This window comes from Anas platyrhynchos, chromosome 11 (assembly GCF_047663525.1).
Source record: "Anas platyrhynchos isolate ZD024472 breed Pekin duck chromosome 11, IASCAAS_PekinDuck_T2T, whole genome shotgun sequence".
Lineage (NCBI taxonomy): Eukaryota > Metazoa > Chordata > Aves > Anseriformes > Anatidae > Anas > Anas platyrhynchos.
The window spans coordinates 8,338,174-8,357,847 of NC_092597.1; the positions used below are offsets into that span (position 1 = coordinate 8,338,174).

At 39.0% G+C, this 19,674-nt stretch overlaps 1 protein-coding gene across 2 annotated transcripts in view; it reads right to left on the minus strand.

The window, feature by feature from the left end:
* THSD4 (thrombospondin type 1 domain containing 4) overlaps positions 1-19,674 on the minus strand; it is a 297,164-nt gene that overhangs the window by 207,176 nt on the left and 70,314 nt on the right. For both annotated transcript variants that reach the window (XM_005025428.6, XM_027467115.3), the window contains one exon: positions 5,414-5,516. In XM_005025428.6, coding sequence (XP_005025485.2) covers positions 5,414-5,516 — 103 coding nt within the window. The remainder of the gene's footprint in view (positions 1-5,413; positions 5,517-19,674) is intronic.

Genomic DNA, 19,674 nt, shown 5'->3' on the forward strand with positions numbered 1-19,674 from the left:
AGTAACCACAAAATGTCATAAAAGCAATCAAGAACATTTCTAACAGGTGGAGGCAAAAAGCAGAGAAGTGTAGTGTATTGCCATGAGAAATGAAGACTTTCATTTTCAAATGAAGAAATGAAGCAGCTGCCTCATTGAATATAATACCCTGCAGCTGGATGAATTGCAGCACAGCTGGAATATTTCTTGAGATATTCTGTATATACACAAACATCTGTATATCCACTAACCAGAAGCATTTTACCAGAGGAATTACAAATAATACAATAGGACTTTTTCAGTGAAAAATTAGGTTCTCAGAAGTATTGCACCAAAACCTACAAGGACACTAGTTTGGCATAGCATATCCTCATTTACAATGAACTGGCCGTAACAAATCGGGACAGACCAAAAATTCATAAACTGGGACTGCGTTACCTTTGTTCCTGAAGGACAGCACTCCTCTAGTCAAGAAATCACAGGCATCCAGGTAACATACCTACATCAGGACCTACCTTAATAATCTTACTCAAAGATAAATTCTCTAATTACTCTAAAGTTCCACTACCAATTAGCCTAAAGTGATGAGACTTAACCCTATGTTTCTCTGTATATGTCAAATGTTATAATGTTACTAAAATGGTTTTATATTAAGACATCCAACAATGAAATCAATGAATGCTTGCACTAATAATGTGCATATAAACTCTACACATACATAATAAGTTGTTTATATACATATAAACAGGGGGAAAAAAGGCAACACAATAAACCACTGAAAAAAGGTATAATACATTCAGGGTTGGCCCAGAATGTTCATTGATTTGCAACAACACCCAATAGGCCACATTTATATCTGGCCCCAAAACTTTCTGCAAAATTACCTGTGCATATTTAGTAGCTATATGCAAATAGTCACACATAATAACAGAAAACTTAGAAGCAACATCTGGAAATCTGACAGCACAACAAAAGTGTAACTTGACAGGATTTTGGCGTTCATCCAGCAGAGTCTCAAACACTCCCATAAAGGATTTTCCTGAGGTTCACTAGGTCTGGAGGATGATTTCTGTTGATCAGCTGAATGGAAGATGCTCAACAAAATGTCTTTTTAATGATCATAGAATCATAGAATCATAGAATATCCTGAGTTGGAAGGGACCCTTAAGGATCATCAAGTCCAACTCTTGACACCGCACAGGTCTACCCAAAAGTTCAGACCATGTGACTAAGCGCACAGTCCAATCTCTTCTTAAATTCAGACAGGCTCGGTGCAGTGACCACTTCCCTGGGGAGCCTGTTCCAGTGTGCAACCACCCTCTCTGTGAAGAACTTCCTCCTGATGTCAAGCCTAAACTTCCCCTGCCTCAGCTTGACCCCGTTCCCGCGGGTCCTGTCGCTGGTGTTAATGGAGAAAAGGTCTCCTGCCTCTCGACACCCCCTTACGATACCAGTACTGAATGAAGAGTTTCCTCACAAGTCTACATATCCTTGTCTGCACAAAGCCTGAGGAAATGAGCCAAACCCTCCCAAACTCTGACACATCAGCAAGACTGCTCTGTGCCTACAGCTGGTTGAGGGTCTGCAGGTAGTGTCTGTACCGTCCTTGCAACTACACTCCCTGTAAAGTCACTCCTCTCTGACCTCTGCGTACTCCCATTCCAGAAGTTCTTAATGCTATTTGCAATTCTCCATAACTAAAAATGATTTTTAAATGAACAATCAGGCTTTTCTTCAATTTTATACTTACATAATATTAATCAAAGCTCATTCAGAGTCTACAGTGTCATCAACTGCCAGCAGACTGGAGAAGTTTCCTAGCAATTTGACATTTTATATTGGGGCCTCCATTTTGATTTCCTGTAAGAAGCTACTTTGTCATGCAAACCAAGTCAAATTTGTTGGTACAAATCCAGCAACACAACACACAAATAAATAAATGTAGCAGCATTAATCTTCAGTCTCCATCCTAATAGCACAGATGAATTCAGGCTAAATCCTAAGTGCTTCTTCTCTGACACAAAATACTGAAGTTGCAGTATTTGCTAGACAGCTGTAGAAGAGATAGGCTTAATTTTCTTTAGAGCTTTTATTTCTCACAGCTGTAGCTGAGAAGCACCTGTAGCTCGATGTCAGGTTACTAGAAGGTATTTTAAAAGAAAAGTGAACTCAGAAGGGATTTTACAGCATGCACAGATCTTCTGCAACTACGGTGAGTTCTCCTCTGAAAGCAAGTCAGCCCTCAGGACAGAGCACTGACACAAAACTTCTTTTAGGGGAAGAGTACCAGGAAGGCCAAACAGAACTCACAGCAAGAAGGCCTGCAGTTGTTCAGGATGTTCTGTGGCCATTGATTTGAAATACTGTAATCCACAACTTATTTTGGATGTGTAAGATATCCTAGATACCTCACAGAGATGAAGCATCAGACAGATTTTTCTGGAGAGGACTTTATTTCTTCTTTAAGCTTATACAGGATTTCTGTCAATAAATCTTCAGTTATCTCCCTCCTCTCAAAAATGCAGCTGTTCTTCACTAAGAGAGACTCCTGTGGTCAGATTTTCATTGAATTGCACTTGTCAAGGAAACAATAGTTTTTCTCCTTGAAATATACACGTACTCTTCTCATATAGTGATCAAGATATTGAAAGCTTTTCTTTAGGTTAAGATTTTTTTTTTTTACACAATTAAAAATATAGCTGAAATAATGAGTTCAAATTTGAAGAGGTGAATTATCTGAATCACTCAAGCATTTATTGCATCTGTAGATTTAAATTTCCTTACAGGTTTTACGATCGTATCAGTGTGATGTTTTCCCTTTGCCACATCTGGATCTTCCTCTCAAATCCTGGCCTTGAAGTCATTCTGTGCTAGTCCTTCTCCAGCACAAACTAGTTTGCTTTTTTCATTAGACACTCTAAATTCATGGAGTTTATAGTCTCTTTAATATGGCTTTTTTAATAAGACAGAAGTTTGTGTTGGAGAAGTAGCAGATAAAACAGGGGGGTTAGAAATGCAGCTGCGCCAATCTGATCAAGGGAGAAATAAAAATATGCTATTTTTCAAAAATAATAATTATTATACTTAACTCACCATCAAGAAAGAGCTGTAAATTGCAGTTTAGCCGCCCTTATTGATCCAACACAAATATTAGGAGCAAGCTGTGCTGTGCAGGGGAGGGAAAAAGAGATGATTGTGGCGTGTTTTAAATCCCCTGAGTCATCCATCTTTCCTGGCACAGGGCAGCGTGAGTCAAAGCTGCTGTGCAGGAAGCGAGGAGACAGAGGTGGGCTGAGCTGGCTCAGCACGAGCTGTGCCTTGCCAATGGCAGTTGGAAGAGCGATGCTTTGAAGCTAAGATATCTTAAGTCTTCAAGGCCAAGTTGCAAGAGAAGTCATTTTTTCTGCAATGTCTTCAGCCCTCTGCTTGCTGCAGTACAGAGCTCTTTTTTCTGCTTACAGGCACGGTACAAAGTGCCAAAGTTTGACAGCTCTGTAACTTCCTTTTGGGGACAACTTCACAATGCCTAACATGACTTTAACTAACAGAGCATACACTGAATGGGCACACCTTGAGATAAAGATGCATAGCTCTGCAACTCTTCCATATACCCACACCAGGTACAACCAGGACTGAGGCATGACTACGTTAGAAATAAACGTGTGATCAACTGGGAGTCAGATATTAAACAGCTCACGCTGCCTTCCAGCTGACTCATCCCCCCACTGCAGCTCTACCCTGATGTGCTTTTCACCGCTGACACTTTGAAAACTACTAGCAGGCTCTATATACACTGGGGTACACATGACCTCAGTGTATTAATGACCAAAACTCACCAGTAACTATCACCCTCTTCTCCTTCTGTTAGGATAAAGGGAGGAGAAATATGAATACAACCCCCAGCTCTGCAAAAGGAATCTCCCCGTCATGAATGAGATTCTCCCATTCCTTTTCCATACCTCATCCTACTTTGCCTCCGTTTTGGACCTGGGAAAGCAACTTGTCATGATGAGTTCAAGACCGAAAGCAAGCCAAACATACACGGAATCCTGGTAGCCCTAGAGTAAATCACTGATGCTGAAGACACATAACTGAGAAACTCATGCCAACGTATCAGTTTTAGGAAATACGGGGCAGGGTGTCAACATTAATATAAATCACAGCACACATTTATTTGTAATGAAGTCTCCTGTAAAGAGAAACCCCTGTAAACACTGACAGTAAGACATTAAAAGCCGTGACATAACTTATTACTTGTGTTGACTTGTATTATCTGTAGCTACTTGCACAGTAGGCAATAAAAGCGATATTCAAGACAGAATTCAAAAAATAGAGATAAATGCTCCTTCTGCTTTGTTCTTCTCAAATACAGAAAGTACAAGCAGTTGGACCTATATCCTCTATTTTTAAATTTCAAGGTGAGATTCTGTGCCCCCATTTGGAAGAGAGATCATAGGAGAGAACGCAGAGTGCAGAGCACACACAGCCTGTTAGTAAGGGTGTCTCATAAAGGTAACCATAACAGTGATTCATGCCAAGCGACAGATCCACGCGGCAAGAATGAAAGTACTGCACAGTATGGATACATATTTCTGTGTAATTCCTCTGTGGTCCTTTTTGTGGAAAACAGCCTTTTAAAAACATTATTTTAAAAAGTAAGACAAACTAGATTCTGCTGAATCCAGCCATGAAATATATTTTAAGATTAAGTTATTTACCTCACAAATAATTGCAAATCTCAGCTGAGGCAGGCCCAGCTCTTGCTTACAGAAAGAAAAATGAAACAAGTAATTATTTCACAAAACATGTTTCCAGGAAAAGGTTATAGCCCACAAATTACTGAGTTTTATTCTTCAAACATTAGGACTCTGAGGATGTGGCAGGCCCCTACTAGAGCTGCTGCTTTGTGTTCCAGGCCAATCAATTCAACATGCAGCTGGGCAAGTCCATAGCACAGGTATCCCTCCCCCAGTCACCATCCCAATTGTCAAACACTTAGAAAATTTATATACAACGACAGAGTCCTGAAATGAACGCATTAGGACCTCAAGTCACATGCTAAACTGGGATTAAAAAAATTGACTCCATTTACCAAAATAGACCTATACTAAGCCTTTGTAATCAAACAAACACATGGAAGACATTTAACAGTGATGTAGCCGAAATACTCTTGCAATACTGTATAGGTGCAAAAGTATACCAGTCAAAGTAGGACTTGCATGCTTTCAATCTTGTAAAATACAAAACAAACAAACAAACAAACAAACAAAAAAACATATTTATTTACTTGTTGACCAATGAATAAACTCTGCGGATAAACAAAGCAGAATCAGCAAGACCCAAAGTCCCATGGCTTCCACTAGGTGAAAAGTACTTTTGCTTTTCTGAAACACAGCCAGTATAATAAAAGTAAAAACAAGGTGTCTTCCCTTACCTTCTGCAAAAGGTTCCCATTCATAAAATCGACCCATAAATGGCTTGTTGTTGTATGATGCACACTGCACCTCTCTAATATTTCTGCTGCTTTCAGGACACATCTATTTAAAAAAAGAACACATTTATATTATAATCAATATTAATACAAATACTGCTTTCTTATTAATTAACTTTAGAAGGTCAATGAAGGCTTTGCCTAATTCTAATCCATCAGTTGTCTTCTTTAAATTAGATAACCAATAGTGTGTTTTTAAGTGATGGTATCAAAAGTGCCTGTAGAAAAAGAGCGTATTAGCTTTGTGGAGTTAATGGAGTAACAATTCTACAAAATAAGCAAATTCTTTAGTGAGCTGTCATTTCTCACAGAAAAAAAAAAAATAATAGAAAAGGATATTTCAAGATAAATTCAATAAAGTAGATCTGAATCATTTCCTTTCCACAATAGCTTCACATTTCTTATTATTAATTTTCTGGGCTCAGATTCAACATAGTTGAAACACTTAACATATATGCTTCCATAACTTATTACAAGCTGGCAACACCAGCTTCTCATTCTCATTCTATGCTTCAATATATTACCACTTTTTCTTTTTTATTCCCACATGCTACTGCGACAGCCATAACACTACTTTGTATTTTAACTTGTGTCTTCAAATGCTAGCTTCAGAGTGCTTGAAGTAATGAGAAGAACATTTTATATAAGCACGCACACGTGCACACATTGAGGCAGGGCAAGTTTTACAGATAGAAGTAACATCTTTTATTAGGTCACCTGCAATGCAAGCCTTGGCAGAAAAACCTTGTTCAGATCTGAAGCAGATTCCAAAAGCAAGTACAAGTTAAATACTTAATTACTTTGTTATGCCTTTGTCCTTGCAGTATAGCAGTTACAGCGAAAGACTGCTCTGTGTGTGGGCACACGCAAAGGGGAGCAAGACTTCTAGAAAAGGGGGTTTTAATTAGAACAATTCCTGTGCTTGGAAAAAACAGATGAGCTTTGGTCACACAAGCATTTTTTCAAGTGGCCTTCAGAGGATCAAAATGCCGCTAAAAACACTGTTCCACAGCAGTAATCACATGAAGAATTAGACTAGAACAGCAAAATCCGTTTTTCTATAGGAGATAGTTTTCACGGAAACAGCAGACACAAAATTATATCAAAGCAACGTGTTAAGCAGCTATATTTGAAGGGAACAGTAAGAAGAGAACCAGTAAGAAGAGATCTTATGGCAACTGCAAGTCAGTTCTGTGGAGGGGTGTGGAGGGGGAAGGACGGGCTGTCATTGCAGTGAGGGCCGGCACACCAGAGGTCCCAGATGAAGCTCTCCCCAGAGGAGTTCTGGCTTTGTATCCCCCATCTATGTATAAAGATGCTTCTAGCTGAATCAGTGAGACCGAAGCCAAGAGTTTTAAAAGAGGGGTATGAACTGAACCAAAGACATGGCTGGGGGGAGGCTCGCAGACGGCTTTATCTTCTATTAGAATCACAGTAACAACTCCTCTGGAATAAACACTGCTCCTGGCCAAACAGCCATCTGTGCTTAGTTCATCCCCATCTGAAGTCTCCAAGTCCACGTATATGCTGTTCTCCTCAACAAGCCAGCCATCAGAAAACAAGCAAACAAACAAAGTCCGGAAACAAAGAAGAACTAAGCAAACAAAAAAAAGCTTCACAACAAACCACCAGAGTATATTGGACAGTGAGACCAAAACTCTTTCTAGTGCCTAATACAGAGATCAAAGCTGTACTCCTACCCCTGAAATCACACATCCTTCAATCTGCAACACAGCAGAGCAGCAAGAGATGTAAGAGACAATTCTGCCACAATAAACATCGAGGCTCAGAACCTCAAATTTTTTCGTGGAAACTAATCACACCATGTATCCCAAAAGCGAGGGGCAGAGCCTGAGCTGGCATAAATTAAGGTCCTTACGTTAAATTACAGCCGAACAAAGTCAGTCTGCACCAGCAAAGAACCCAGCCTGAAGGGTTTCTTTTTGGAACACATTTTCCTTTTCTTTTTTCTTTTTTGGCACATGTGTTCTGACAGTCTGTTGCAAAGTTTTGTTGTTTCTTGTTTCTCCTTCTCTGAGCCTTGAGCTCATGCTCTTGTGTACCACTATTTCTGGCTCATAGACCATTTCCTGTGCACCCTGTTCCTACCAACTGCAGACAATGTAAGAATAAAAAGATCAAAATATTCATTGCTGTTGCCAAGAAAAAAAAAAAAAGTGCTCCCCCCCTCTTCTAAGATCATTTTTCTATAGTTACAGTTTCTGTTTTTAAACTTACTGAAAGTTGCCCACAGGACAGAGGCCCCATTGCTTTAAAAGAGGGCAGAGGACTGCCAAGTACACTAAACACGCTGTCTGGATCAAGACGAAGTCAGAGGAAGAACAGACTAACTCAGTTACGTCCCTGCTACTTTAAAAGTCCGATGTCCTCCCTCCATTTCTTTCAGCATCGTGTAATTATATTTTTGCATGAAAACTGGCGAGTGAGAGCTGGTCAGCAAAAACTCCTTACTTTATTCTTTATACAGATTATACCCACTTTTGTTTTTGAATACTTAAAAATACGAAAGAATTACGTGCAAGGTGCAACAAGTCAAACTAGGCACAGCTCAGGAATCCCCTAGGCTGAAGGCAGTCACCCTGCACAAGCACACTGGGTAACTATTCCTCGTTTTTTAGCCCCTGCAAAATTCTGAATGCCCAGCTGAACAAAATGACATTTTTATGCAACCCACGGCTCAGCCCCCTTCCAAATGAAATCCTTCAGCACTCCTCAGAAGAGCTCAGAGTGTCGGGCACTTGATCTTGGCCTTGTTGGCTTTTCAGACATCTGAGGCAGAAAATGGTGCTGTTGCTAAAAGGGAAAACCCTAACCCTGAACAATCAAAAGCAAAACTTTAGCACTGGTTTTGGTTTATTCACTGGGAGAACAACCAATTTTTATTCCTTTAGTTACTACTTCTGTCATAAATCCATAGAGCTCGACTGCAGAACTCCCCGAGGACGGCAACGAGCATTTGGGACTGCGAGAAGGCGATCCCAGAGGAGATCCCAGAGAATATTTGCAGTGTCTGAAGGCTGTATGTACCTCACAGCACTTTGCAGCCCTCGGTTCGCTTCCCAGTGCTCAGGCAGGGCCGGGAGGCGCTGGAGGCCCGTGGAGGAGGCCTGTGGAGGCCAACGCCGGCCTTCCAGGAGCACCGGCCCACGGCAGGCAGCGGGCTGCATCTGGGCTTTCTTCACACGCTGTCAGAGGCCCTGTGCTCTTCCTGGCCCTTTGCCAAACGAATATCAATTTTACGTCAAAAAGCAGGCGTGTTTACAGATGAGGAACGTTTCCGTGGTTAAGCCACAGAACTAGCATTTAAATGACCTGGATCTCTTTCCTAAATCTTCCAGAGGCTTTCGGTGTGAACTCGGCAAAAGTATTTAGCCTTCGCGTGTGATTCTCCCTCAGCTTCTTCCCCTCTGGGACGGGAGGGCACTGGAATTGTGTTGCCTCACAGGGATTTGCAAACAAACCTTTTGAAAACAAAATGTTGACCTTGATTCTTTTTTTTTGTTGTAGTTGTTAGCAACGGATTTGGAATTTCTTCTTTTTATTTTTTTTTCTCCTCATGAACATCATTCTCTTTTGTGATAACTGAGGGAGTGAGCTCAAGTTTTTCTTAGAGATGTTGATGCAGAAACAGGATGACACCTTTGGATGTTTGTCAAACAACAAAAAAAAGATTTTTTAAAGCAGGTACGTGGAAGCCAGAGCAGCAAAAAAATCAATGCACCTAATATAAAACTCAAATTCAGGCAGATATAAATTACCTACAAAACTAGATTCTATGCTGGGAGACTTTTTTTTTTTAATTATTCTTTCGGTTGTGCACTGCAAAATTAGAAACAGGATCACGGACCCATAATTTTGTATGGTTTTAGATGACGTCTCCCCTACTCAGAGTATGTGTGTAAGAATAACACCAAAGCTGTAACTGAGCGGTGCGGGTCCTCCTCCAGCCACGCAGGTCAGAGCACCAGGCACTTCCACACGATGTGAGAGGCTTTCAGAGCTTCCTTCCACTGCCACATTTCGATGCAGCTCTTTCAAGGAATACGATGTCTCAGCCAACTTTTCTTCTCGTACTTTCAGAACATGCCATTACAACAGCAGCAGCACAGCACTGTGCTGATGGAGCAGGGAGTGCTTAGAATGGAATATTCTAGAAGCATCCCTTTGTATTTGGAGATGTTAAGACAAATTCTTTGAAATGCACTGTGTCTGAAGATGACATTGCATTTCTGAAAGAGTTACCCTTACCTATGCCTCAATTTCACCTGAGATACACAGGTATGAAATATTCAGAGGGATGGCATCACGCAGTACTTCTCTTTGCCCGCCACCACCACAGTTTTCTTAAAACTAGCTGCTAGTGAAGCTAAGTCCGTAAAGCAAGGAAACCACCCTACACACTTTTGGAAAACACTTGAAAAACACATGTTTTTAACAAATCTTTGACACTTCAGTAAATTAACAAAGCGTTGGCAATCCACCAGGAAATTATCAGCCCGCCAGCTGATGCGCGCTCACACTGGCTGCACGCCTGCCATGAGCAAACCGCTTCATTGCTGGGCTGAGATAATGCATTTCTGGAAAAGCATAAACGGCTTATTTTGATACTGAAACCACCTTTAAAGGCAATTAAAACGTTGACTTAGATTTTGGCACCATTTCGTTCCTGTGACCTACAGTAACTGGCCAGCTGTTTTTCCAAGGCCCCAAACTCCTTCTGGATTCTCCAGGCTCAAGCATAATTCATAATTAATATTGTGTGCACATTGCACTAAATAAAGTCTAGTTATACTTTTTTTTTTTTTTTAATTTCTGCAATGGTTCTATCTAATCTTATTAATCCTTTTACATTCCAAAGAATAAACACACCTCCAAAGGAAAACAACTCAAATACTTGCTTCTGAAGCAGTGTGCTGAAGGTTCTGCTTTTATTTTCAGTACATGCTCTTCACATAACAATCCACCATTGCAGTGAAACACTGCCCCAGCCTTGTTCCTTCTGAACATATGGAAGTTACATGGCTGTGTCTGAGAGCAGAATCTGGCCTTGAAAATTTTAATTCATCTAAGTTACTTCCCTTTGCATTGCCAAGGAACATGCACACACCCGGTATCAGTGCTACCTAGAATCAAGGCAACCTTCTTTTCTTCAGCTGATTCAAAGTCAGCAACAGAGTAATTTAAACAACTGGAGGCTCTTTTTATTTCTCAGTAGTTTTAACTTTTAAAAATTAAAACAGAACATAAATACAATTGTCTGCAATGAAAGAAGAAATAAGCTATAGCAAATGTGCCTAGATATCACTGGCACAAAATATTTGATGGATTTTTTTATTATTATTATTACTAAAATCAAATTGATGTTTTTAAAAAAATATGCAAGTAAAATTTTAAATGCAAAATTCTAAATGTATGTGAAGAATAAACAAAATAGCACTTTCCATAAAAATAGTACTAGCCAGCTCGAGTTACAGTCCATGACCGCAGACAGTACACTATAAATGTCTGGCTTGACACACAATGAAAATGAACATCTGTGAACACAGTGGTATCTGGACAAGTTTAGGAGGAATCAGCACCTGTCATACCGAAGTCTCAGCACTGACTCAAGCAATGAATTTGCACCTATGTGTCTGTTGCAATGGACATCATGCTTGGTGAGGGGAGGCATCATCAACTACTGACTTCATCTTCCTCTGCTAACCAGAGAGGGACTCGGAGGTGAGGCAGAGTCCAAGGGTGCATGTAGGACACGGAACCAGCCTTTCCCTTTTCCCTCCCTGATTTCAAGGGGCTGCTTCCCACAAATAGAAAAAACCTTGGGCATGTACACAACACGACATCATTGTAGTCGTGTAATATAAAATATAAAATAAAAACTAATCATCACCACCACAATGAACATATACGCATACATTTGGGGAGCTGACTCCCTGAGGCCTGCCCAAATGATCCTGGAGGTTTCCTTCAATTTCACATATGCAGTTCCGTAAAGCTTTGTTAAGCAACTCATGTAGACAAAGTTGACCACAATATTTTAATTTATTCTCCTGAAAAATAAACCGGCGAGAGTCCCAGTTAAGCTATGGCTCTGCCTGGCAGGTTATCCCATAAAACTGATGGGTCCCCCGCACTTGAGGTGCTGGTGATTTTCCATTGGCCCATGCAGCGCTGGAGCAAAACCCTCCCCAAAATCTAGCAGTTCTTGCATCAGCTGCAGAGGGCTTACCCATCAAATTCAAACACTGCCAACATTTCTACAGATCTTCTATGGTACCACCTCATGTTATTAACCCACCAGGTGTCTTTTTTACCCAAGTTTTCACAATTCTGCCTCTGATACACATTATGATACTTTATTTGATACCAAAGCCAAATCGGGGAAGCCTCCATTTTGGACAAATGTCGTTTTTTTTTTAAAAAAAATACTGCTCCATACTGACTACATATTTGACTACCAAGTCACCTCTTCTAGTTCCAAACATATAAAATGTTTGGGTGTCAGAAAGGTTTAACCATTTCCTTTGCTAATACTTCTACAAACGGCCGAGTGCATCTCATCCTGCCCTCCTAATACGTGCGTTTGTCTTTCCCAAGTAATCCCTCCACCATCACTTCGTAGCTAGATTATCTTTCCTCCTTTTCTTTTCACCTTCTGCCAGTCCTGTTACATCGTTAGCATTCTTCTGAGCTATAATAAAATTAACAGATCATGATGGATGTCTGAATACAATCAGGCTAATGGCCTTAGTACAAGCAAAACACCACCAGAGTTTTTAGGAGCACAGCTGGAACATAAAACATTTTTCCCATTGCTGATTTCACCTTTGCACCACAAAGTCCTCTGAATTTATCTAGGAGAGCCTTTGAAGTGTCACCTGAGCAAAACTTAGATTAACTTTGAAATGTATCAGCCAAATAAACCATTAATGCATAATGTGGTAGCTATTAGTGCTTTACCTTTCTTCCCTTCAACAGCACTTCAGTATGCCTAATAACAGGGTAGAAAGATCAACCCAGTAGAAAAATAAGCAACTCTGCCCAACTTTACGAATTTGTGGCTTTTTTGAATTCTGACAGATCTGATAAGACTGAAATAACTTATTTTACTTCAGATTTTCAACTACTTGTAGAAGATTCAAGTCCAGCTTCAGCTTTAAATTAAATTTGAGTGACTCACCCACCCCATACAAAGCACCCACTGATCTAATGTATCTGACCAGAAACGTCTGGCACCGTTAGCTTAGGAGGGTCTCACCAAAGGGCTATAGGAGGCAAACCAACAGTACAGTTCCCCAGTAGTACCAAAAAGGTGTTAAGAAAATCATCCATTTCTGGTTACTGCTAAATTTTAAAATGTTATTCCAAGTAATAATAATACAAAAACCAATAATTGGATTTTAAAACATTAGCTTAACAAATAGAAAATGAAAAATAAATACTGAAAACAGATCCCACTGGAAGAGAACATCATCTGGTGTAAAGCAATACACAAGTATGCTGTGGAAGCCAGTGCTACGTCAGTTCACACCTGCCAGCAATCTAGCCAGTTGACTGTTGCTAGTCTTTTTTGATCCAGCACCAGACCAGATGACTATCGACCCATTCCAAAGCCATTTTTTCAAAATACAGTTATTATTTTACTGTCCCAAATTTCTTTTATTGCCCAGTTCCCTGAGCAAAGTACTTCAGTATTGAGACTGGAGCGCACAGAGGATATTCTTTACATGATCCTAATCAAGCATTAAAAACTTGGCATTTGCAAGAAAAATCTTAACTACTCTGTACAACAGCTGTTCAACAGTGGTATCGCTTTTTCTATATAACTATGATGCATTAAACAAATCCACCAAATACAAGATTCCTTCCATTCAAATATCTATTTATAGAAACACTACATAATGCTCAAGGTGCTTAAACTGCACACTACTGCCTTGTTTAATGGGAAATCAATTAAAAAAATAATTTCCATTTGACAAAACCTGGCTCAAAGTCTGAGGATTGGCTTAGCATGGAAGCTTTCAGCCTTGCTTCTGATCCAGTGTCTCATCTGTCTTCGTTGTTGAAATACATCTTAGGAACAGCATGTTTTTATAGTCCTGAGAAAATGTGAGGTTTATGTATTAAGGATAGTTGCTTTAATCAAATAATAACCACGGCTAAAAACAAGTCAAACTTTTCTAATAGTTTATTTTTTGTAAAGTATTTCTTTATACTAGAAAAATGAGTCACTCTAAAACCTTTTCTGAAAGGCGCCGTGCCTACCAGCTTTGAAAGACCCTGAGCCAAGCGCTCATGTAGCACAGCTCTGGTGAAACCAACAAAGAAGGTGGAGGTGAGATATTTAGTTCTTGCAGTTTCTAGAAAATTATGCCAAATTAATAAAAACACCTACTGCAGTTTCAAGCAACATTTCACTTCATTTAAACCCCATTTTTCTTTCTTTCTTTCTTTCTCATTTTCCATTATTTCTGGGTTGTAGCCTGTGTGTCACATAGGTTTCATTACTTTATTCTTTTATTTCACACCAGCATCATCAGTGGAAATAATGTGGAAATAATCCTCAATGAGTTTTCTTCATGAAATCCTGATCAATTTAAATGGAAATTCAATTGTAGGCATTCCATTTAAATACGCACTCCCTGTATGGGGAGTACTCCTATTCAGGATTACCTGAATAGGTCCAGCAGAAAGACTAAAAGATTAGTAAGGTTTTTGATTTGTATTACCACAACACTCCACATCTTAATTAAAATAAATAAATAAATAAATATGGTAAATAATTGGTGTTCTCAGCAAAGAACTTCTATTTTACATGACAATCAGGGAACAGAAATGTTTAGAGGAGTTGTGTGAAGCAAAAATGTACAGTTATGACATCTAGGGTGATTCTGGTGAATCCACTAAGTACACTTTTTATTTATTTATTTATTTTTAAAGATGACCCACCTTTCTTTTTTTGGAACGTTTGTCTTCCACGCAAAGTGAACAGTTGTAGAGCACCATACACATAGCTTACCCTTGGCTCCTGCAACCTCTTAATCACTTGTAACAGAAAGCGCAGTATTATTCGTATGTTAGTTTTCTTGTTTCCATCAAAAATCACATCCAGTTTCTGATACAAAACACTCTTAACCTGTTTAACTGCTTCTGCAATGTAGTTTATATTTTCCCCCAATTCATATGTCTCAAAAAAAAAAAAGTGCCACTTTAAACTAGCTGATACATTTACCATATCTTATAATGCTTTGGTACTGCTACAGCTGGTAGCACTGTCTGTTTACTTATGAGTTCATCCAACTTTAACCGTTCAGGCTAAAATTTTCCACTCCTGGTATCTGTCTTAATCTCATTTTTTTTGACTGAAGTATTTCATCCAAGAATGAGTCTAAAGGAAAACAAGAGGGGATAAGTGTTTTATTTTTTTCCCATGCTTCAAACAGTCTGATTTTTATTTTTTTCCCCAAAATGTAAGTGCCTGTCTCCTTTTAATGAGTGAAACGGAGTCAGCCAGGAAAGTGCTTTTTGTCAAGAACGCATCTTCTGCCTTTTATATGGAAATTTATCCAAATATAGCCAAGCCACAAGCTTTTGAAAGAAAATACTGATAATCAGACTTTGCACATGCGCAGTAAAAACTTGTTGAAGTTTCACAGCTAATGTACTGGAACAGTCTGTTTACAAGAGGCATAATCCAACTGAGACTCACAGAGCCCGATCAGTTTTCCAGCAATTACTGGTACGTGCTCCTGAGGTCTGTTCTGGGGGCAGGCACTAGGAACGAACACAGGACATGTCTCTCTTCCGTTTTCAGGAGTGACCTTGATCCTGTTGCAGGCACCATGGACGATGCAAAGAAGTAGACGATGCAAAAGAATGCAAAGAAATACAAAAACCTGTTCCTAGAATGTATGGAATACCTTGCAAAAACATGACTAAAACTTTGGATTGGGATTCAAGAAATGACAGTGGATGAACAAATTGGCCAGAGAAGGGAAACTTGAAGAAACGGGAGAGAAGGCAGGGAACCTAAGCAGAAAGGAGTGGGACTGTAGGCAGAAGAAATGGGGAGATGAGATAGAAAATATCAGACAAGGTACTAAGAAAGTGAAAACTGCTTCTGCTAGAAGGTAAGGAGCACAGATGGGCTGTACTTGGAAGAATGGCTGAAACACCTGTGCTGGAAAAAAGAAAGTGAACACCATGACAAAGCATTTTCATTGCCCTATACTACTAGTCAAGCGTAAACTCCTACCACTGGCTCAACTGCAACGACCTGATCAGTCCTGTGAATACTGACCTACCACGGGACAGAATTCTGGTTTTAAAGGCTTCTTCTTTTTTGTTTTGATACTATGAAGTTCCATACAGTACACTACAGGACATTAAAAGAACACATAACCTCAACTTAGAAGACACAAAATTGCCCTTGCAAAAATTACTATATATATATATATATATATATATATATATATATATATATATATATTTTTTATTTGTGCCTAGGAGGCCCATTCTCATCTGTATGATTACACTGTTTTTCTGTATGACCTCTGAGTCATTCATTTTGCAGGATGGACTTACTCCGGAGATGAAACAGGGATGTTTAGTTTGAAGTTGCTTCTGTAATCACTGTCTCCTTAACTATAGAACCTAGTAGGTATACAATGGATGTGCACGATAAAGGTGGGCTGCAGCTTCTGGAAGCGGGCGCTGCCACTTTAGGGAAAAAGTTCACCTACGGTGCAATTTGCTTAGTCCAATCCTTTCTCAGTTTGTGCATAACTAGGTATTTTCCAAGACAATTAGTATGCTTGCTATCTTTAGCAAATGATAATGCAACCAAAAATACAGAAAAAGAAAACAGTACATTGCTTGGCTAGGACGTTATTGCAGCTAAAAACAGAAGATAGCTGGCAGGGAGGGGCACGGGCTATTTCCCTGGCTTCTACCCACCACAGATCACCCATTGCCTCACTAACACTGCAGGGACAGATAAAAGAAACATGAGATTGGCTTTTCCACAACTATAAGTCAAGAGATGGAAGATCAACAGCCTTACCCACCTATCACTAGAAAGAAACTGTTTCATTAATTAAACTTGCATATCTCTGCATGTGCAATACGGTGCCTGGAAAGGTGTTACTTCTTGGCAAACACATTGCACACTTGACAAAGTACTTTGACAAGGTACAAGCAAAGCAGAGACAGAGCATCACTGCCTGATTTTTATGTATTTAAGTATCACCACTGATTAATTATTTCTGGGTTTTGCACTGTTCTGTATGCAGTCAGCTCTTCATATGGAGAAGAAAAAAACAAACAAACAAACACATATTTAACTCTTTTGAGCACCACAGAGCATGTAGTGCCAAGTTCCTATTTTCAGCCCTTTCGAGGGAGAGGGTTGGTACTACCATCCTCCAACACAGCCACTTTCTTGTCAGGCAAGACAAGTCTGCCTTCTTGCCACTTGTAATCTTATGTTTGTTTCCTAACTTTCTATGTGAGTTTTTGTTTGCAGATTCAGAGTCCTGGTTTAAAAAAAAAAAAAAAAAAAGGCACTAGAAACAACATTGCCAATAGACCACCTTCTCCTTCAGCAACCTTAGCTTAATTTTGGCAGCTTCCCCTGTATTTCCTTCTTCCTCCACTCACCTCGGTCAGTACAAGCAAAGACTGGGAGTGTATTGACGGGCATTTTCTCTGCAAATTCCTGCCATTATGTAATTCATATTCTTGAAAACGCATAGCATATTACTATCATCAGTACTGAAATAATCCAGTAAAAATACCAGAAAAAAATTACTCCTTTCATGTACTAACGAAGATAGTGTCATCTATAGGAGGTGCTTTCTATGCCTGTGATTAAAGGGAATAGTTAACAACTGTTCATAAAGGCAACATTTAAAAAACATATTTTTAAAATTAATTCAAGGGATTTCCCTTCAACAAAAATTCTAGACATCTGCAGTTTCCCCTGCTTTTAAAACCTGTATACAATTAAACTAACATATGAACAAAAAGCAAAATTCTTCCTTGAATTATAGATGTATTGAATAATTATGCACCAGAATTTCAGACAAACACTTTTGTCAATATCACTTGACACCAACAAGCAAAGTCAGGCTGGAATGCCATAAAATATCTCCCACAACACTTGATTATATTGATAAAAAAACAACTACTCCAATTTACAGGACTCTGTTAAACCAATCTACAGATACGTCAGGAATGCAACCAGCTGACTTTAGATGGTTGAAATTCCAAACTCCCAATTTTCACTGATTATTTTCCTCTTCAAAACTTGGCACAGAGGTTTGAGCGATGGCAAGGCAATGCACCACTCAGTCACTCCACAGTAAAGTTTCGCTGTGGGGGGAGAAAGTGATTCAGTTCAGCAGATATTTGAAAAAAGTTTCCAAATCACTCTACAATATTTTTCAATGTTAATGCTGTTATTCACACAACTAATGAAGTGACTGGATACCATAGATCTTTTTCCCTCTTCCTCTCCTCTGTGATATATGCATTCCATTCACTCTTTGTCAGAATCAAAAAAATAAGTGACATCTCAGACAATTCCAATTGTCAAATCAAACCTCTCACTCCTAGACTGCTGAATAGTTCAGAAACAAATGATACACATTTTGTTTTTAATTTTGAGACAGTTATACGAATTAACGTTTTTATATCATGCTATTACTAGACATAAATGAGGGTCTGAATCTTCAGCAATCCTTAGGCATATCTTGCACCACCCAACCTCAAATAGTACATAGATGTCACAAATAATTCATTTATATATTACTAAATTGTCTTTGGAGAAAGATAAAATCTCATGATTTCTGTACGATGAGGTTATCATGAGAACATTACAGATCCTACTGATCATTTCTCCCTGGAGTGGAGAATACAGGCTATGCCTGTCTCCATCTATACATTAGCACATTTTTATGTGGCACCTAGCTTTTTAAGTCCATGTTTTCACAGTTCTTTGCACAACAGGGTATTAGAGCACGACCCTTGGACTCCTAGATGCTAGATTAGTTTAAAATAACTTAGAAGATCATGTTGCAAGTAACTGAATTTTAATTAAAAATCATAAGCCTCTGGACAAAAAAAAAGTATATAAATTTTATGATTTTTGCCATGATACATACATTTAACTAGATTAATAAATAATTAACCTAGTAATAATCACTTGATGTAAAAGAGTTGACTTTGTGTACACAGCACGCTCATGGAATAAAACTGTTACAGAAAGCTTCTGAAATTACAACAACCTATTTTTCTTCATGATTTCAGTCATCCACTTTCACATAATTTATTCAAATTCTAATAAGCACATCATAATACTTTTTTTTTTTTTCCTACTGCAGCCTTCAGTTGTTGAAGGGAGTTTCATAAAGTACAAAGAGATGCAGGGGAAATGCACAACTGTGGCCCAAGAGCCCCAATCAAAGATGTCTCTATGCAACTCTTGAACACGAGGGACAATTGACCAAACGAAGTAGGATGTTTTACAAGCAGTGTCTCTGTGCCACTGCCTGGTAAGGTACGTCTAGCAGTGGTAATGCATTCTGTATTAATATTTATGAAGTTCTGCTGCAAATATCAACATTGAAAGAAATGTCAGTACAACCCAAAGTAATGTAAACCCACATAAGCTTTTAATAAGTTTCCTATACAGCCACAGAATGTCAGAGTACCAAACATCCACACAATCCCACATTGTTCGAAGGGAAAATTCCTGACATAAAGTCAGGGTTGTTTCCTCAGGAAGAGATAAGTCATCATAACCCAGCTTTTCCACTTATGTCAAACACCTACTCTACACAAATCTCAAAAAGAGAATAAACAAACCACACAGTAGCTCTTTGGGAATAAAAGGGGCTTTTCAGTTGAAAAAAATGAAGTTACCTTAAAAATACATAGCCATCTATTTGTCATTTTCTCATTATCTGAGCATCCCAACGACATTCCAGAATGCATGCTTCCTTACAGCTTTTGTGAAAAGACCTTCAGAGAATTACATCTTTTGTTAAACACAAAATTAAACATTTCCACTTATACCTCTGTTGAAAATTTAAATATGGGAAATACTTCAATGGAAATGTATGGAAGTAGTGGAAAACATCAAAAACTCTTGGGCAGAATGCCAACAAGCTGGTGACTCAGCC